The sequence below is a fragment of the Pongo pygmaeus genome, chromosome 9 (assembly GCF_028885625.2).
Source record: "Pongo pygmaeus isolate AG05252 chromosome 9, NHGRI_mPonPyg2-v2.0_pri, whole genome shotgun sequence".
Lineage (NCBI taxonomy): Eukaryota > Metazoa > Chordata > Mammalia > Primates > Hominidae > Pongo > Pongo pygmaeus.
Window position 1 is genome coordinate 19,381,253 of NC_072382.2, and position 21,334 is coordinate 19,402,586.

At 42.2% G+C, this 21,334-nt stretch overlaps 1 protein-coding gene across 2 annotated transcripts in view; it reads left to right on the top strand.

Annotated features, from left to right (window-relative positions):
• NUP160 (nucleoporin 160) overlaps nt 1-21,334 on the top strand; it is a 73,539-nt gene that overhangs the window by 43,945 nt on the left and 8,260 nt on the right. For both annotated transcript variants that reach the window (XM_054439526.2, XM_054439527.2), the window contains 14 exons: nt 657-727; nt 1,449-1,608; nt 3,153-3,222; nt 4,236-4,334; nt 5,821-5,940; nt 9,298-9,393; nt 9,499-9,593; nt 9,687-9,783; nt 9,877-9,982; nt 14,810-14,970; nt 15,753-15,813; nt 19,097-19,207; nt 19,402-19,525; nt 21,172-21,273. In XM_054439526.2, coding sequence (XP_054295501.1) covers nt 657-727; nt 1,449-1,608; nt 3,153-3,222; nt 4,236-4,334; nt 5,821-5,940; nt 9,298-9,393; nt 9,499-9,593; nt 9,687-9,783; nt 9,877-9,982; nt 14,810-14,970; nt 15,753-15,813; nt 19,097-19,207; nt 19,402-19,525; nt 21,172-21,273 — 1,473 coding nt within the window. The remainder of the gene's footprint in view (nt 1-656; nt 728-1,448; nt 1,609-3,152; nt 3,223-4,235; nt 4,335-5,820; nt 5,941-9,297; nt 9,394-9,498; nt 9,594-9,686; nt 9,784-9,876; nt 9,983-14,809; nt 14,971-15,752; nt 15,814-19,096; nt 19,208-19,401; nt 19,526-21,171; nt 21,274-21,334) is intronic.

Here is a 21,334-nt window from a genome sequence, read left to right on the forward strand (position 1 = left end):
TTGAATATAAAATAAGATGAAACCAGAAGGAAAGACCATACACAAAATGTTACGCTAGTTACTTTAGGTAGGCTGAGCTTCTTTATAGCCAAATCCGAGAATTACAAGATTCACTTTTTTTTTTTCTTGGAGATGGAGTTTCGCTCTTGTTGCCCACGCTGGAGTGCAATGGTGTGATCTCGGCTCACTGCAACCTTCACCTCCCTGATTCAAACAATATTCCTGCCTCAGCCTCCAGAGTAGCTGGGTTCAGAGGCGCCTGCCATCACACCTGGCTAATTTTTGGTATTTTTAGTACAGGTGGCATTTCACCATGTTGGCCAGGCTGGTCTTGAACTCCTGACCTCAGGTGATCCACCCGCCTCGGCCTCCCATAGTGCTGGGATTACAGGCATGAGCCACCACACCCCGCCGAGATTCACATTTTCAATAAGATAAACCATCCTGTTTGCTCTGGCTCCTCATTGAAGGGTCACGAAGTGATATTATGGGCAACAATCTATATTATAATGATTTCCAATTTTTTTTGTGCTTGCAGTGGAGCTTTTATATGTAATTTATTAATTAAATTGACAGTGTTCTTCGTAGAAGAGCTTGTAGAAGTAATGTTTAGCATAGGAGAATTTACTAAGCTGTCTTTTCCCCTTTTCTCACAGGGAGTCTAATCTCCAACACTTATCAGTACTGGAATTAACAGACTCTGGTGCTTTAATGGCAAATAGGTTTGGTAAGGAGTGGACTATGTACACATTTCATTTTAAACTGGGAATTTATTGCATATTCATTAAAGTGGTCTTTTGCCACTTTGCCATAGAAAGTTTGGCTGGGCTCTTTGCTTTCAGAAGGCATGAGTAAGCTGTAGCCTGAGATCTCCGTTTGTGGCATGGGGTCTGTGAAACTAGTACCAGATCAGGCATATGTTAAGGATATGGTATATATGTATGTGTGTGTGTGTGTGTGTGTGTATATATTGCTGCTTTCCCATTCTGTTTTGATGCTCCAGTGATTAACAAAATCATTTTAAAATTTATTACGTTCATGGTAACTTCTGTAATCTTAGTCAACAGATATTTAAAAGTATCCCTCATGTTTGAAAACCATTATTCTGGAGAATTTATTTTGTATTGTTCTGGTATAAAAGTTGAAATCCTGGAGCTAATTGTATTTATCATGAAGAATTTCTAGGGAAGGCACTTAAGTGTTGTGAGATCAGTGAAAAGAAATGACTATAACTTTGATGTGAATGGTGTTTTTATTGCATTTTTATAGTGCTTCACAGTTTACAAACTACTTTTATTTATATTGCCACTGGATATATACCCATGATACATTTTCTGTTTTGAAGTGCTAAATTATTTGTTACAAGCATAAAATGAATTGATAGACTATTTTAATTGAAAATTGATAATTACCACTACACAAAACTGTCATAACTTTTTCTTTTTAAGTATCTAGTCCTCAGACTATTGTGGAGTTATTCTTCCAAGAAGTTGCAAGAAAACACATTATATTTCACCTCTTCTCTCAGCCAAAGGCACCTCTGAGCCAAACTGGATTGAATTGGCCTGAAATGATTACTGCAATTACCAGTTATTTATTGCAGCTTTTGTATCCTTTTATTTAAAAGCCAGTGAAAAGCTCTCGTCTGGCCAGGCACGTTGGCTCACACCTGTAATCCCAGCACTTTGGGAGGTGGAGGTGGGCTTATCACTTACGGCCAGGAGTTCGAGACCAGCCTGGCCAACATGGTGAAACCCCACCTCTACTAAAAATACAAAAATTAGTCAGGCGTGGTGGCCTGCACCTGTAATCCCAGCGACTCGGAAGGCTGAGAATCGCTTGAATTTGGGAGGTGGAGGTTGCAGTGAGCCAAGCTCGTGCCACCACACTGCAGCCTGGGCGGCAGAGCAAGACTCCTTCTCAAAAGAAAAAAGCAGCTCTCTTCTATCTAAATAGTCTAAGGTTCTTATTCTGCCTATGTAATGAAATACCTAGGTCTGTTTTAAGACATTATTTGGCCGGGCGCGGTGGCTCACACCTGTAATCCCAGCACTTTGGGAGGCAGAAGCGGCCAGATCACGAGGTCAGGTGATCGAGACCATCCTGGATAACACCGTGAAACCCTGTCTGTACTAAAAATACAAAAAAAATTAGCCAGGCATGGTGGCAGGCGCCTGTAGTCCCAGCTACTTGGGAAGCTGAGGCAGGAGAATGGCATGAACCTGGGAGGCGGAGCTTGCAGTGAGCCGAGATTGCGCCACTGCACTCCAGCCTGGGCAACAGAGTGAGACTCCGTCTCAAAAAAAAAAAAAAAAGGACATTATTCATTTGGCTGGGTGCTGCTGCAGTGGCTCACGCCTATAATCCCAGCACTTTGGGAGGCCAAGGCAGGCAGATCACTTGAGGCCAGCAGTTCAAGACCAGCCTGACCAACATGGTGAAACCTCACCTCTACAGAAAAATACAAAAATTAGCTGGGCTTGGTGGCGTGCGCCTGTAGTCCCAGCTACTCAGGAGGCTGAGGGAGGAGAATCACTTGAACCTTGGAGGCAAAGGTTGCAGTGAGCTGAGATCATGCCCTTGCACTCCAGCCCGGGAGACAGAGTGAGACTCTGTCTCAAAAAAAGAAAAAGACATTATTCATTCAACAAATATTTATTGAATGGCTCTATATGCCAGGTACCATGTTATGTGCTGGATGTCCACTGGCACCAATACTGTGTTCTGCGGTACACCAGCTGGAATTGAAAATAAACACCCAGGAATGAAATACAGGCTTTTAAAATTTTATTTATTTTTAGAGACAGGACTCTTATGTGTTGCCCAGGCTGGTCTTGATTTCCTGGGCTCAAGCAGTCCTCCCACCTTAACCTTCCGAAGTACAGGGATTGCAGGAGTGAGCCACCGTGCCTGGTGAAATAGATGCTTTATTCCATAGTTACCTGAGTTCTAAGCGCTATAACAAGTCTCCTGGTATAAAAGTAACTGTTTAACTGTATTCTAGTGATGATGAAAGAACATGTGGTTGGCCAACTTCTCTGCCTTGTTTTTGTAAATTAAGCTATTTTATGGACTTTTCTGAATTTGATGCCCAATGTATATGTTTAAGATTTGCCAACAAAAATTAAGAAATATCCTTAACCAATGACTAGATGGCCTAGCAATCCTGGTTGTCTCTTTCTAGAATGTTTGATGGGAAATTGCCAATATGTACAATTGCAGGTGAGTTCCTTTGAACATTTCACGTCTACACATTCTTGTAAAGCATGGGATTGCTGAATTTTTTTCTTTGTAAATGTTAACTGCATTTTAAAGAACCACAATAATTTAAACTTGATTATGCAAAGACATACCCCAAAGAGATTGTTCTCTATTTCTATACCATCCTGAACTTGCTTGATCTTGTCTGATCTATGAAGCTAAATAGGGTTGGGCATGGTTAGTACTTGGCTGAGAGAATACCTGGTTCTAAAGGCTTTTAAAGAAAGTAATAAAATAAATTTTTAAAGAAAGAGATTTTTCTCTACTTCTCTCTGGACAGTATAATTCCTAACATTATTTTTTCTAGAGTATCTTTTTTTTTTTTTTCCTGAAACAGAGTCTCACTCTGTTGCCCAGGCTGGAGTACAGTGGCATGATCTTGGCTCACTGAATCCTCCACCTCCTGGGTTCAAGCAATTCTCCTGTCTCAGCCTCCCGAGTAGCTGGGATTACAGGCACGTGCCACCGCGCCCAGCTAATTTTTGTATTTTTAGTAGTGACTGGGTTTCACCATGTTGGCGAGGCTGGTCTCGAACTCCTGACCTCAGGTGATCCACCCGTCTCCCCAAAGTGCTGGGATTACAGGCATGAGCCACCGCGCCTGGCCTCTAGAGTGTCTTTTGAAGAAATTATCTCTGCTAGGTTTTCTTTATAGTAATACAAATGTACTATTGTTTTCATATAAATCCTTTACTGGAATCTAGTCATTGAACCAATAAATACCAAAAATTGGAAAATTGCTGAGATGTAAAGTATGTGTATGTGTGTTACTGGCCTCGTGTTTGTGTAAGGAAAGGGGGAATGGATGAGGAAGGAAGGCAACAGGGGTAGGTTTTAATCTCAGAATTATGTCAGGAAATAAAACATTCGTTCAAACACTGTCTTTTCATCCTCTGTGAAGAAGAACTTGGGAATGAGTATTTCCTTAATTAACATTTATTTTCTAATCACAAAGCACCTTTTATGCCTTTAAGGATTATATTCAACTGCTACATCCCTGGTGTCAAGTCAATGTTGGTTCCTGTCGATTTATGCTGGGAAGGTGTTACCTAGTTACAGGAGAAGGACAGAAGGTAAACTACATTTGAATGGCAAATAAACTTTATAAACTTTAATGCAAGGAAGTTGCTTAGCTTCCATTTGACTAGATTTTAGGGGATGGGAGACATAGAATCCTCTAGATAAAGTTAAAGAAGACTGTACTAATGCCAGTCAAAGGCATTATATACATGTAAGGACTATTTACTTTCTTGTATTCTGCAATTTAGATAAGACTCAAGAACATAAGAAAATATTAGAACTCTCCTGCCCCTGTGTGTTTTTAGAGATTCCTTTTATTATTATTATTATTTTGTAAAATCAGGGTCTCACTATGTTGCACAGGCTGGACTCAAGCGATCCTCCCACCTTGGCCTCCCCCAGTGCTGGGATTACAGGCATAAGCCACCGTGTTTGGCCAGGATACATTTTTATAAATCAAATTTATTTACTTATTTTATTATTTCTTTTAGACAGAGTCTTGCTCTGTCACCCAGACTGGAGTGCAGTGGCGTAATCAACGGCTCACTGCTGCCTCAACCTCCTGGGCTCAAGTGATTCTCCTACCTCAGCCTCTCAAGTAGCTGGGACTACAGGCGTGAGCCACCATTCCTGGCTAATTTTTTAATTTTTTGTAGAGATGGGGTTTTCCCATGTTGCCCAGGCTGGTCACGAACTCCTGGGCTCAAGTGATCTGCCCGCCTCAGCCTCCCAAAGTGTTGGGACTACAGGCATGAGCCACTGCACCCAGCCCAAATTTACTTATTAAATACATTTTTTTTATTGTTTTATGCTGCTTTTTTCTCATTACGGTAGTTTAAAGTTTTAATTTTTTCCCTGATGTTCTATTATGTAAATTTTCAAACAGACAGGAAAGTTTAAAGACTTTTTACAGTGAACAGTATATACCTATCACTCAAATTCTACAATTGTTAACATATTGCTACAGTTGCCTTATTATATATGTATGTGTCAGTCATCTTATTAAGGGTTACTTTCTTTTTTTTTTGGAGACAGTCTTGCTCTGTCACCCAGGCTGGAAGGCTAGAGTTCAGTGGCATGATCTTAGCTCACTGCAACCTCCGCCCACCACGTTCAAGTGATTCTGCTGCCTCAGCCTCCTGAGTAGCTGGGATTACAGGTGCATGCCACCATGCCCAGCTAATTTTTGTGTTTTTAGTAGATATGGAGTTTCACCATGTTGGTCAGACTGGTCTCAAACTCCTCACCTCGTGATCCACCCGCCTCAGCCTCCCGAAGTGCTGGGGTTACAGGCGTGAGCCACCGCACCTGGCCAATGTTTACTTTTTAATTGGTAGCACTTAAGTTAAATGTGAGATACATTTTTTAAAATATGAATGCATCACATAGAATTCAGATGTGTCAGAAACTGTACACAGAGTAGACCATGTTAAGTAATCTTGTCTCTTTTTTGGCTTTCCCTTGCATGTGAACCCCTGATTTATAGCACCTAGAATTTGAATGATCTGTTACAAGTCATTTTATATTTTATTTCTCCAGGCTCTGGAATGTTTTTGTCAGGCAGCATCTGAAGTAGGCAAAGAGGAATTCTTGGATCGCTTGATTCGCTCAGAGGATGGGGAGATCGTGTCTTCCCCCAGGCTGCAGTATTATGACAAGGTACATCATGTCTTGGTTTGGCCTTATACCACCCTGTGTAAAAACACATCTGAAATACATTGCTTTGCTATTTTTGGAGAAAAATACTACAAAAATTTAGTTGCTCCCTGAACTTCCAAATTTAAAAAAAAAGAATTTGCCTAGAGAAATTAAAGAAACATGGCCGGGCACGGTGGCTCATGACTGTAATCCCAGCACTTTGGGAGGCCAAGGCAGGCAGATCACCTGAGGTCAGGAGTTTGAGACCAGCCTGGCCAACATGCCAAAACCCTGCGTCTACTAAAAATACAAAAATTAGACTGGCATGGTGGCGGGTGCCTGTAATCCCTCCTACTTGGGAGGCTGAGGCAGGAGAATCACTTGAACCTTGAGGTGGAGGTTGTAGTGAGCCAAGATCATGCCACTGCACTCTAGCCTGGGTGACAGAGCGAGACTCCGTCTCCAAAAAAAACAAAAAGAAATTAAAGAAACATATTTTAAGTTAAAATTTTTTCCCAGGATCTATAATTAGGGTTAAATGGTGAAATGTGATAAATATTTTTAACTGAAATGAAATTTTCATCATGGTATTGTATTAGCCCAGTTGCCGTTAGAATTTTATTACTTAATTTGCACTTTATTAGTCTTGCTGATATTTCTGGGAATTGACTAGTAATGCTGTATTTAGCCTTAGTTTATAATTTGGACTTGAGGGTCCTCTTGACCTGTTTCCTGCCCCTCTTTCCTCTTGTCACTCCATTGTAACAATGGTGACCTTCTTACTGTCTCATTCAAGTCAAGTGCATGCTCTATTCTCTTAGGGCCTTTCTGCCTGCTGTTCTGTCAGCCTGAAATGCCCTTCCTCACACCCTCATTCCACTCAGGTCTCTGCTTATCTGTCACTTCCTCAGATAGTGCCCTCTGCCTGGCCTGTGCAGAAAAGCTTTTTTATTCATCCTGTTGTACACACTTCCAGATTGTATAACATTTCACCATACTTGATTTTATATTTTAGACTGGAATTTATCTGGATTTCCCACCAGAAAGTAAATGCCACAAAAGCAGTCTTCACTGTTTTGTTAATTGCTTATTAGATAAATGAATTTACACTGAAGTAGATTTGTAGCTCTTAACCCTTGGCCGGACGCGGTGGCTCACACCTGTAATCCCAGCACTTTGGGAGGGTGAGGTGGGCAGATCACGAGGTCAGGAGTTCGAGACTCAGCCTGACCAACATGGTGAAACCCCATCTCTACTAAAAATACAAAAATTAGCCGGGCGTGGTGGTGTGCACCTGTAATCCCAGCTACTCAGGAGCCTGAGGCAGGAGAATCACTTGAACCCAGGAGGCGGTGGAGGTTGCAGTGAGCCGAGATCGTGCCACTGCACTCCAGCCTGGATGACAAAACAAGACTCCACCTCAAAGAAAAAAAAAAAAAAAAACAACCCTCTACTTTACTACTAATGACAATTCTTTTGAATTCCAGTCCAGCCTGGGTGACAGAGTGAGACCTGTCTCAAAATTAAAAAAAAAGGATTATGTGCTTTATATAATCGTATATACTATACTTTTTTTTTTTCCTTTTTTTTTGAGACCGAGTCTGTTGCCCAGTGCAGTAGTGTGATCTGGGCTCTCTGCAACCTCTGTCTCCCAGGTTGAAGCGATTCTCCTGCCTCCGTGTCCCAGGTAGCTGGGATTACAGGTGTGCGCCACCACACCCCACTAATTTTTGTATTTTTGGTAGGGACAGGGTTTCACCATGTTGGCCAGGCTGGTCTCGAACTCCTGGCCTCTAGTGATCCACCTGCCTCGGCCTCCCAAAGTGCTGGGATTATAGGCATGAGCCACAGTGCCTGGCCATGCTATACTTTTTATATGACTGGCAGCACAGTAGGTTTGTTTACACCAGCATCACCAAAAACATGTGAGCAATACATGCGGTGGCTATGATGTCACTAGAAGATAAGAATTTTCCAGGTCCATTATAGTGGGTGCAGTGGCTCACGCCTGTAATCCCAACACTTTGAGAGGCTAAGGCAGGAGGATCGCTGGAGCCTAGGAGTTTGAGATTAGCCCAGACAACATAGGAAGACCCCATCTCTACAAAAAATTAAAAAATTAGCTGGGCGTGGTGGTGCATGCCTGTGGTCCCAGCTGCTCAGGTGGCTGAGATGGGATGATCACTTGAGCCCAGGAGGTCGAGGCTACACTGAGCTATGATCACGCCACTGCACTCCAGCCTGGGCAACAGAGCAGGACCCGGTCTCAAAAAGTTAATAAAAATAATTTTAAAACTTTTTATTTTATCTTCATCCTTTATAAACGTGTATTTTGGATGCATCATACATATGTATTAGAGAATTTCACGTATATGAGATAGGGAAATGTGCATGGTTAGGGGAGTGGGCAGACGTTGACAGGGTGGACAATCAAAAATGTTTGTCAGGCCGGGCACAGTGGCTCACACCTGTAACCTTAGCACTTTGGGAAGCTGAGGCAGGCAGATCACCTGAGGTCAGGGGATCAAAACCAATCTAACCACCATGGTGAAACCCCATCTCTACTAAAAACACAAAAATTAGCTGGACGTGGTGGGGCATGCCTATAATCCCAGCTACACAGGAGGCCGAGGCAGGAGAATCACTTGAACCCAGGAGGTGGGGGTTGCAGTGAGCCAAGATCACACCATTGTGCTCCAGCCTGATTGATAGAGACCCTGTCTCAAAAAAAAAAGGATTATGTCAGTCATTTAATAAATTATCTTTAGGGTTTTTATAAAACTATGGTGTTAATTTATTTACTATTCTTTACATTCATCTGTGACTTGAACAGTTAGTAGTGAAATCGTATTTATTCTTTCATTCAACAAGCTTGCTTTTTTTTTTTTTTTTTTTTTTTTTTTGTTAATAGAGATGGGGTCTTGCCATGTTGGTCAGAATGACAGGTGTGAGCCACCAGACCCAGCCTCAACAAGTATTTACGGAGAGACTACTGTATACTAGGCACTGAGGATAGAGACAGGGTCGTGCTGTACCACCCAGGCTGAAATGCAGTGGCAGGATTAAAGTTCACTGCAACCTTGAACTCCTGGGTTCAAGCAGTCTTTCCACCTCAGCCTCCCAAGTCGCTAAAACTACAGGTGCATGCCACCACACGCAGCTAATTTTTTAAAATTTTTTTGTAGAAATGGGGGTCTTGCCATATTGCCCAGGCTGGCCTTGAGCAATCCTGCTGCCTCAGCCTCCCAGAGTACTGGGATTGGAGGTGTGAGCCACCATGCCGGACTGCTTACCTTTCTCAATAATTTTAAACCATAATTTAGTTTGAAATACATTACAATATTAATTTTAACAGAAATTTCTTCTATTTCCCGTTAGGTTTTACGATTACTAGATGTCATTGGTTTGCCTGAACTGGTTATTCAGTTGGCTACATCAGCCATAACTGAAGCAGGTGATGACTGGAAAAGTCAGGTAAGAATTGGCTGCAATTTGGTTGTTTTCTTTAAGGTTTGTTGTGGGTGTGGTATGTTCATTTCTATTGCTCTTTGTGATATTTGATCTACATTTGATATTTAGGCTACTCTAAGGACATGCATTTTCAAACATCATTTGGATTTGGGTCACAATAGCCAAGCATATGAAGCCTTAACCCAAATTCCTGATTCCAGCAGGTAATTTCATGGTCTTTTTTAGAGAAGACAATTTACCAACTCTGTTTAACCTACTAAGATAGTTTGCCCTCATATTCCTTTCTTTCCTTCTAGGCAATTAGATTGTTTACGGCAGTTGGTGGTAGTTCTTTGTGAACGCTCACAGCTACAGGATCTTGTAGAGTTTCCCTATGTGAATCTGCATAATGAGGTAATTTTAGTTATCCAGTGATGGCTTTCAACAAGTATGGTGGTTGCCATGATTGCTACTGACTTAGTTATCTGATTGTTTCCCCTTCTCTAGGTTGTGGGAATAATTGAGTCACGTGCTAGAGCCGTGGACCTTATGACTCACAATTACTACGAACTTCTGTATGCCTTTCACATCTATCGCCACAATTACCGCAAGGGTGAGCAATGTAACCAGACAGTTTCTTGCAGACAGCCTTATTAGTTTAATCATGTTTTATCAAAATATTGTGTGTTGGACTTAGGTAATTTTTAATATGTGTTTAAGTACAAGATTAGCTTAAACCTTGTGAAGATTACCTTGAAGATATGCCCTTACTTCCATTCTAGAACTTTCTCAAGGCGTTGCCACTGAAATGGCATTCTGTGTGCATCTTCTGTCCAGTTATAAAGGAAATTAGCGCAGTGGCTCACACCTGTAATCCTAGCACTTTGGGAGGCCAAGGCAGGTGGATCACCTGAGGTCAGGAGTTCAAGACCAGCCTGGCCAACATGGCCAAACCCCTTCTCTACTAAAAATACAAAAATTAGCCATATGTGGTGGCGGGCACCTGTAATCCCAGCTACTCAGGAGGCTGAGGCAGAAGAATTGCTTGAACAGGGTGGGGTGGGGGGCGGAGATTACAGTGAGCCAAGATCATGCCACTTCACTCCATCCTGGGCGAAAAGCAAAACTCCATCTCATAAATAAATAAATAAAGGAAATTAGCTTTTTCACTAGAGACAGCATGAATTTTTGAGACTGATTTTGAGTTCCTGTGCTATTTCACCATTAGCCTTCTCCCTTTCCACATTTTAGTTCTTAGAGCAAAATTCTGACTGCTTAAATGTGCTTAGGTTATGAGTATAATAGATGATATTCTACATTAGCTGTAGTTAGATTGTCCCACATCCCCTCAATTAAATGCAAAATCCTTAAAGAGGGGACTAAAATTTACATTTAGGGCTGGGCGCGGTGGCCCACACCTGTAATCCCAGTACTTGAGGAGGCCAAGGCAGGTGGATCGCTTAATGTCAGGAGTTCGAGACCAGCCTGGCCGACATGGTGAAATCCCCTCTCTACTGAAAATACAAAAAATAGCCGGGCATGGTGGCGGTTGCCTGTAATCTCAGCTATTCTTGAACCCAGAAGGTGGAGGTTGCAGTGAGCCAAAATCATGTCACTGCACTCCAGCCTAGGTGATAGAGCGAGACCCTGTCTCAAAAAAATATTACATTTAGAAGTTATCAAATGATATCCTGGTGAATTCTTTTTTCTTCATTCAACTTTTTAATGTAAAATTTGTCAAGTCTACAGAAAAGTTAAAACATTAATGCAATGAATATCTCCCTATATACCTTTCACCTAAATTCCCCAATTGTTAATATTTTACATCATTTTCTTATCTCTCTCCTCTTCCCTCCTTTCATTTCTTCCCCCTTCCTCTCTCTCTCAATACCCATTTATTTATTTACTTACTTGTTTGTTTTTGCTGGTCCTTCTGGGAGGAAGTTAAAGACATCATGATCTTTTTTATGTCATCAGTTATTTAATTAGGTTCTTCTTAAGACATTTAGAACAGCAATTTGTAAGGATAAATTCCATTTGTCAGGGCAAACACAGATCGCAGGTAGCCCTGGAGCTAAGGAATAGCTTTGATTTTTGGTAAAATTTGTGAGTCCACAGCTTTCTGATTGATCCTGCTCTGCTCTGTAATCTCGTATTTCTCTTTTTCTGTGTCGAAGATCTCACTTTCCTGGTGTCTGGGCTTCCACAGCTGCTCCTTTTTTTTTTTTTGAGATGAAGTCTCACTCCATTGCCCAGGGTAGAGTGCAGTGGCACCGTGCCTGCTCGCTGCAACCTCCACCTCCCAGGTTCAAATTATTCTCCTGCCTTAGCCTCCCGAGTAGCTGGGATTACAGTTGCCTACCACCACGCCCGGCTAATTTTTTTATATTTTTAGTAGAGACGGGGTTTCACCATGTTGGTCAGGCTGGTCTTGAACTCCTGACCTCAGGTGATCCACCCGCCTCCATTTCCCAAAGTGCTGGAATTACAGCCGTGAGCCACTGCACCTGGCCAATAATGTGTTTTATAGCGCATCCCTCCCATACTGCCCTCACCCTGGATCTAGAATACACACTGCATTTAGTTGTGCGATGGCTTTAGGCTCCTTTAATCTGGAGCCTCACTTTGCCTTTGATGACATTGATATTTTTGAAGCATAAAGGTCAGTCATTTTTGTAGAATGTATCTTAATTTGGACTTATATTATCAATGAATTATTTATCAGAACAGCTAAAATGAACGGAATGTGAGATTGTTTTAAGATTATATTTTACAATATAATCACTGTGGAATGTCTAACATTTTTGTACCATTTTTACTTAGAATTTTCTTTGGTTTCTTGCTGATTTTCGTTGGAAAAAAATAGATGGAGTTTATTCATAGGCAGGTTCTTAAGATTCCTAATAGTAAAACATATTTGCATCTTCTTTATTTTCTTGAATCATATAGGAAGGGAAATATAAATTATTAAAGATCTCTCAGTATCTGCTTTCACAACAACATTATATCAACCTGCTTAGTACCAGTTTAGCAAGATTAATGTTCAGGTTTTTCTAGAGCAAGGCTGTTCTTCTGAAAGTGCCTTACATATTGCAGGTGTTCAAAAATATTTGTTGAAATGAAAAATAGCTTTATTTGAAAACTAAAAGAATTTTTAATGATATTTTAATTTCTGGAGTCCCATGCTGTCCCAGAACAATGGACTTTTCAGTATCTTATTGAACATGTGCAACTAAAGTATTATAAAAATGAGAATCTATGTTCTTTTTCTTTTCTTTTTTTTTTTTTGAGACAGTCTCACTGTCAATCAGCCTGGAGTGCAGTGTCTCGATCTCGGCTCACACCTCCACTTCCAGGTTCAAGCAATTCTCCTGCCTCAGCCTCTCGAGTAGCTGGGATTACAGGCGCCTACCACCATGCCCAGCTAGTTTTTGTTTTGTTTTGTTTTGTTTTTTGTTTGTTTTGTTTGTTTGTTTTCGAGACAGAGTCCCGCTGTGTCACCTAGGCTGGAGTTCAGTGGCATAATCTCGGCTCACTGCAACCTCCGCCTTCCCAGGTTCAAGCGATTCTCCTGCCTCAGACTCCTGAGTAGCTGGGACTGCAGGCATGTACCACCACGCCCGACAATTTTTTTTGCATTTTTAGTAGAGAGAGGGTTTCACCATGTGTTGGTCAGGCTGGTCTTGAACTCCTGACCTCAAATGATCCACCTGCTTCAGCCTCCCAAAGTGCTGGGATTACAGGCATGAGTCACCACACCCAGCCCCTAATTTTTGTATTTTTAGTAGAGAAGACGTTTCACCATGTTGGTCAGGCTGGTCTTAAATTTCTGGACTCGGGTGATCTGTCTACCTCTGCCTCCCAAAGTGTTGGGATTACAGGCGTGAGCCACTGTACCCAACTGATAATCTATGTTCTTTTATTTTTGTTTTTGTTTTTGAGACGGAGTCTCGCTCTGTCGCCCAGGCTGGAGTGCAGTGGCGCAATCTCAGCTCACTGCAAACTCCGCCTCCCGGGTTCACGCCATTCTCCTGCCTCAGCCTCCCGAGGCTGCCACCATGCCTGGCTATTTTTTTGTATTTTTAGTAGAGATGGGGTTTCACCCTGTTGGCCAGGATGGTCTCGATCTCCTGACCTCATGATCCGCCCATCTTGGCTTCCCAGAGTGCTGGGATCACAGGCATGAGCCACCACGCCCGCTATCTTAACCATTTTTAAGTGTACAGTTCAGGAGTGTTAAGTGCATTCACAATATTGTGTAACCAATCTCCAGAACACTTTTCATCTTGCAAAACTGAAGCTATATACCCATTAAACAACTACTTGTTCCTCCCAACACCGATTCCCTGGCAACCACCATTTTACCACCCATCTCTATGAATTTGTCTACTTGAATCATATAGTATGTGTCTTTTTGTGACTGTCTTATTTCACCTAGCATAATGTCTTCAGGGTTCATCCTTGTAGTGGCATCAGTATTTTCTTCTTTAAAAATGTCTTTAAAAATTAGCCAGGTGTGGTGGTGGGCGCCTGTAACCTGGCTACTTGTGGGGCTGAGGCAGGAGAATCGCTTGAACCCAGGAAGCAGAGGTTGCAATGAGCTGAGACTGCACCATTGCATGCCACCTTTGGCAACAAGAACAAAACTCCGTCTCAAAAGAAAAAAAAAAAGATGTCTTAAAGATAATTAAATGATTTTCTGTTGTATTTATATGTCAAATTTTGTTCATCCATCAATGGACACTTGGATTGCTTTCACCTTTGGCTATTGTGGATAATGCTGCTATGAACATGGGTGTAGAAATATCTCTTTGAGACCCCTCTTTCCATTCTTTGGGGTATATACCCAAAAGTGGAATTACTGGATGACATGATAATTTCGCTTTCAATTTTTTGAGGAACTGCCATACTGTTTTCCATAGCAGCTGCACCATTTGACATTCCCAGCAACAGTACAAAAGGGTTCCAGTTTCTCCACATCCTCACCAACATGTGATTTTGGGGGGTGGGGGCAGGGGTTACATCAAACCCAATTTTTTAAATTTTAACATTTGATTAGGGATAGCATTCTCTCTGCGTATCTCTAGAGAAACAAATTTTGGAAGGCCGGGCGTGGTGGCTCACACCTGTAATCCCAGCACTTTGGGAGGCTGTGGTGGGCGGATCACGAGGCCACAAATTCGAGACCAACATGGTGAAACTCGCTACTAAACTCTCTACCAAAAATACAAAAATTAGCCAGGCGTGGTGGTCGTATGCCTATAATCCCAGCTACTCAGGAGGCTGAGGCAGGAGAATCGCTTGAACCAGGGAGGTGGAGGTTGCAGTGAGCTGAGATCAAGCCATTGCACTCCAGCCTGGGCGACAGAGCAAGACTCTGTCTCCAAAAAAAGAAAAAAAATTTGGAAGTTCTAAAGTCTAATTTATTATCTCCTCATAGCTGGCACAGTGATGTTTGAGTATGGAATGCGGCTTGGCAGAGAAGTTCGAACTCTCCGGGGACTTGAGAAACAAGGCAACTGTTATCTGGCTGCTCTCAATTGTTTACGACTTATTCGTCCAGAGTATGCGTGGATTGTGCAGCCAGTGTCTGGTGCAGTGGTATGAAAACATTTCATCCTGGAATTTTGGGGTCATTAAATCTACTTGTTTTGGTCCTTTCAAAACTATTACGTCATTTTGCTTCTTTTGATTTACAATTTCTACTGAGATATTTGTGAAGAAAATCTATGTTTACAATTCAGTTGTTGTATATTACTACCCCTTTAGTTCTCAAGTTCAGAATTATTGTAGGAAGAAATATTGCAGAGTGGTTTTGGAGTTAGACCTGACCCAATTCAGACAAGTTACTTAATCTTTTGTCGTTCTCCGGCATAAAATGTGGATAATATCTACTTTATAGGATTGTTTGGGTATTAATGAGATAATTCAAGTCGATTGCTTAGAACAGTAACAGTGCCTGGCCCACAAAATGTGCTCAGTAAATGGTAGCTGCTTTTATTTCTATTGTGTTTGTTAATGCAGACTACAGTTACTGTTTTAAAGGACACACACTTTGAGTTTTTCCTATCATACTGATGGGTCAGATACATGCAGCTGTTTCTGTTATATATATAACTCTGGAACCAAGAAAAATTAGTTGATTTACATGGAGATCAAATCCCTGTCCTTGGACTCAGTAATATGTTATGGTTAAGTTAACAACTTGGCAAAGAACTTTCTTTGTCTCATAGTTACAGTACCTCTGTAAGAAGAGCTCTGCTGGTCGAAACAAAAATAATTTCCATTGAGAAAATTTAAGCATAAAAGCTCTGAATCACAGTTAATGATATCAAAATAAAATACTGATTTTCACAGTTAAATTGCTTGTTTTGTTTTATCAGTATGATCGTCCTGGAGCATCCCCTAAGAGGAATCATGATGGAGAATGCACAGCTGCCCCCAGTGAGTCAGGAGTCTCACACTGGTTCTTTGCTAGACAGTAGTAATATTGTTATTGTTAGTTGTATTATGATAGAAATATGTAGTTAAATAAGCTACATATAATAGTAATATATAAATGTTATAGTAGTAACAGTTGCCCTTGTAAAACACAAGTTTTAACTGCAGGCATCTATTATACACAGATTTTTGTTTTCAATAAGTATATTGGATTCTTTTTCTGGAGATTGTCACAATTTGAAAAAACTCCCAGTTGAACCACATAGCCTAGAAATATTGAAAAAGTTAAGGAAGCCGGGTGTGGTGGCTCACACCTGTAATCCTAGCACCTTGGGAGGCCGAGGCAGGTGGATCACCTGAGGTCAGGTGTTCAAGACCAGCCTGGTCAACGTGGCGAAACCCCATCTCTACTAAAAATACAAAAATTAGCTGGGCAGTAGTGGCCCTCACCTGTAATTCCGGCTACTCAGGAGGCTGAGACAGGAGAATTGCTTGAATCCAGGAAGCGGAGGTTGCCGTGAGCACAGATTGTGCCACTGCACTCCAGCCTGGGCAACAGAGTAAGACTCTGCCTCAAAAAAAATAATGTTTAGTGGGACCCATACGAAGTGTCACTAGTGACGCTGAAAGTGCTCCCAAAGAGCAGAAAAAAGTCATAACATGACAAGAAAGAGTTGAACTGCTTGATATCTACTGTAGATTGAGGCCGGCAGCTGAGGTTGCCTGCCATTTCAAGAAAAATGAATCCAGTGTAAGGAACATTGTAAAAAAAAGAAGAGAAAATTTGTGAAGCTGTTGCTTCAGCTTCGCCAGTAGGTACAAAAACCTTGTGCTTTTTGCAAAATACATTTTTATCTCATACTGAAAGTCCAGCTTTTATGTGGGTACAGTATTGCTATAAAAAAGGCATATCTATAGACTCTAACATGATTTGCAAAAAAAAAGTTATTACACAACAACTTAAAGCAAAAGGAAGGTAAAAGATCTAAAGCTGGAGAATTTAATGCCAGCAAAGGATGGTTTGACAATTGAAGAAAGAGATACGGCTTTTAAAATGTCAAGATACAGGAGAAGCAGCTTCTGCTGACCAAGGAGCAGCAGAAGAGTTCCCAGACACCATTAAGGAAAATCACTGAGGGGAAAGGACACTTGCCTAAACCTGTTTGTTTTTGTTTTTGAAACAGGGTCTCACTCCGTTGCCTAGTCTGCAATGCAGTGACACAATCATGGCTCACTGCAGCCTCAAACTCCTGGACTCAAGCAATCCTCCTACCTCAGACTCCCACAGTGCTGGGACTACAGGGATGAGCCACTGTGCCTGCCTTCCCTATGATTTTCTTAATAACATTTTCTTTTAAGAGTACAGTATAGGCCGGGTGCGGTGGCTCATGCCTGTAATCCCTGCACTTCGGGAGGCCGAGGCGGGTGGATCACCTGAGGTCAGGAGTTCAAGACCAACCTGGCCAACATGATGAAACCCCGTCTCTTTAAAACTACAAAAAATTAGCTGGGTGTGGTGGCAGGTGCCTGTAATCCCAGCTACTCAGGCAGCTGAGGCAGGAGAATTGCTTGAAGTCGGGAGGCTGAGGTTGCAGTGGGCTGAGATCGCGCCACTGCACTCCAGCCTGGGCAACAAGAGCAAGACTCCGTCTCAAAACAACCACAGCCAAGAGTACAGTATATAGGCCAGGCACAGTGGCTCACGCCTGTAATCCCAGCACGGATCACCTGAGGTTGGGAGTTTGAGACCAACCTGACCAACATGGAGAAACCCTGTCTCTACTAAAAATAAAAAAATTAGCTGGGCGTGGTGGCGCATTCCTGTAATCCTAGCTACTTGGGAGGCTGAGGCAGAAGAATCACTTGTACCCGGGAGGGAGAGGTTGCATTGAGCTGAGATCGCGCCATTGCACTCCAGTCTGGGCAATAAGGGCAAAACTCCGTCTCAAAAAAAAAAAAAAAAGTTATAGAAAATACAAAATATGTGTGAATCGACTGTTTAGGTTGTCAGTAAGGCTTCTGGTCAGTAGTAGGCTATTAGTAGCTAAGTTTTTGGGTAATGAAATGTTATATGCAGAGTTTCAACTGCTCAGGAGTCAGCATCCCTAACCCCTGCATTGTTGAAGGGTCAACTATACATGTAATTTAGACAGTAGCTATATTGTAACATATACAGTTACATTGTTATATACTATACATAGTAGTAACATTGTTATATACTATATATTATATATAATAATTACATTGCTGTAAAAATATTGTAAAGTTCCTTTTTAGTTTATTTTCAGCATTCTAATCTGCTAAAGGTTGTCTGGTAGCACTTCGAAAATGTTGTACAACAGTAAGAGAAATGAAAATGCTTAAATAAGAGTGTGGTTTTTTTTCTTGTATGTTGTATTTAAATCAACTTAGTTCCAACCTTTTTTTTATCAGGTTCTTTGCTATTACCACAGAGGCATGACATCCTTCCATAAAGAGCCGAGGCTCTAGATTTGGACACACCTGGTTTTAATTCTGCCTCTCACAGTTTGGTCATATTTCTTTCTTATTGATAGAGATGACAGACAGTATTTCACAATTATAATAGTTAAATGAGGCCAGGTGCAGTGGCTCATGCCTTGTAATCCCAGCATTTTGGGAGGCCAAGGCAGGAGGGTCGTTTGAGCTCAGGAGTTCAAGACCAGCCTGGGCAACATAGCAAGACCCTGTAGAAAAAATATTTTTTAGGCCGGGCACAGTGGCTCATGCCTGTAATCCCAGCACGTTGGGAGGCTGAGGTGGCTGGATCACCTGAGGTCAGGAGTTTAAGAACAGCCTGGCCAACATGGTGAAACCCCGTGTCTACTAAAAATACAAAAATTAGCTGGGCATGGTGGTGCACACCTGTAATCCCAGCTACTCGGAAGGCTGAAGCAGAGAATCACATGAACCCAAGAGGCGGAGGTTGCAGTGAGCCGAGATCATGCCACTGCACTCCAGCCTGGGTGACAGATCGAGATTTGTTTCCTTAAAAAAAAAAAAAGTTTAAAGAGTTAAATGAAATTACATGTACTACCTTGTAAGCACCTCCTCAACTGCAGTTGTTAAAATACTTTGATTTGACATGGGATATTGCATAATTTGTTTAAGTTAGCATTTATTTAGTTCCCTGTTTTCTCCTTCCTTCATGCATTTGGAAATTAGATTGAATGTTACTTAATGTTCAGTGGAAACTGACAGGTTGCGTTAATCTAATGGATACTTCTTTGTATTTTGGGAGTTCAAAATATTTTTCTTTGATGTATAGCAAATCGACAGATTGAAATCCTGGAACTGGAAGATCTGGAGAAAGAGTGTTCCTTGGCTCGCATCCGCCTCACTTTGGCTCAGCATGATCCATCAGCGGTTGCAGTTGCTGGTAGGAATTCAAGAGTTAAAGCCTCTGACTTGTCAGCACCAAGAGCACATTTTAGGTCCAGGCAGTGTATGTAGCATGGTAGATGGGTATAAAGCATGGGTTATTACTCAGAGATACTCATCAACAAAGCAAAATCTTTGGTTTCATTTGTGTATACCTTGGCTACACGAAATAATCTTTTTCCATTTTCACAGGAAGTTCATCAGCAGAGGAAATGGTCACTCTCTTGGTTCAGGCGGGCCTCTTTGACACTGCCATATCACTCTGTCAGACTTTTAAGCTTCCCTTAACGCCAGTCTTTGAAGGGCTTGCCTTCAAGTATGTATAAAATTATCTTTTTATAGTCTTTTCTAATGCAAATATATTATCCTCTTGCTCAGTGTGAAACAGTCGTCATAAGCCAAGTAGCCCATATACCATTTATGGTTTGAAGAAGTGTTTTGTTTAATCCATCCAAGCATTCTTAAAAAGAATTTCAGGCTGAGTGCGGTGGCTCACGTCTCTAATCCCAGCACTTTGGGAGGCCGAGGCGGGCGGATCACCAGGCCAGGAGATTGAGACCATCCTGGCTAACACAGTGAAACCCCATCTCTACTAAAAATAATACAAAAAAAATTAGCCGGACATGGTGGCGGGCGCCTGTAGTCCCAGCTACTCGGAAGGCTGAGGCAGGAGAAGGGCGTGAACCTGGGAGACGGAGCTTGCAATGAGCCGAGATCGCGCCACCGCACTCCAGCCTGGGCGACAGAGCGAGACTCTGTCTCAAAAAAAAGAAGAAGAATTTCTTGGCCAGGCACGGTGGCTCACATCTGTAATCCTACTAATAAATACTTTGGGAGGCTGTGGCGGGTGGATCACTTGGGACCAGCCTGGCCAACATGGTGAAACCCTGTCTCTACTAAAAATACAAAAATTAGCCAGGTGTGGCACACAACAGTAATTTCAGCCTCTCAGGAGGCTGAGGCACAAGAATCGCTTGAACTTGGGAGGTGGAGGTTGCAGGTTGCAGTGAGCTGAGATCACGCCTCTGCACTCGAGCCTGGGCAACAAAGCAAGACTCTGTTTCCAAAAAAAAAAAAAAAAAAGAAGTTTGTGAATTAGAAATAATTTTGAACTTTCAGAATTTTTCAGCCGGGTGCGGTGGCTCACGCCTGTAATGCCATCACGTTGGGAGGCCAAGGTGGGCAGATCACTTGAGGTCAGGAGTTTGAGACCTGCCCGGCCAACATGACGAAACCCCATCTCTACTAAAAATACAAAAGTTAGCCAGGAGAGGTGGCGTGTGCCTGTAATCCCAGCTACTCGGGAGGCTAAGGCAGGAGAATCGCTTGAGCCTGGGAGACGGAGGTTACAGTGAGTTGAGGTTGCGCCACTGCACTCCAGCCTGGGCAACAGAGCGAGACTCCATCTTAATTAAAAAAAAAAAAAGAGGCCAGGTGCGGTGGCTCATGCCTGTTATCCCAGCACTTTGGGAGACCTAGGCGGGCGGATCATGAGGTCAGGAGATCAAGACCATCCTGGCTAACACAGTGAAACCCCGTCTCTACTAAATATACAAAAAATTAGCCAGGCATGGTGGCATGGGCCTGTAGTCCCAGGTACTCGGGAGGCTGAGGCAGGAGAATCACTTGAACCTGGGAGGTGGAGGTTGCAGTGAGCCGAGATTGCGCCACTGCACTGCAGCCTGGGTGACAGAGCAAGACTCCATCTCAAAAAAAAAAAAAAAGAAGAAAGAATTTTTCATCATTAGTTTTATCTTGGAAGTAAATTGTCTCTTAATGCTTACTCATGTCCTTGTAGGTATCCAGTTGCGTAACTTGAGGAAGAGATGATCCAATATTCCAGTAGTGAATTCAGCAAAAGACTAGAGATGAAGTTGTCATCTATCTCTCCAGTTTTAGTATCAAATTAAAGTGGTATGTTTCAGCGTTCGGTTTTCAAGTGTGGAACCATTTTCATTCCAGATGCATCAAATTGCAATTTGGAGGAGAGGCAGCACAAGCAGAAGCCTGGGCCTGGCTAGCAGCCAATCAGCTCTCATCTGTCATCACTACTAAGGAGTCTAGGTACAGCCCTGGTGTTCAGCCCTGGGTGGTTTTGCCTTTCTAAAAGCTGTAACTGTCTTTC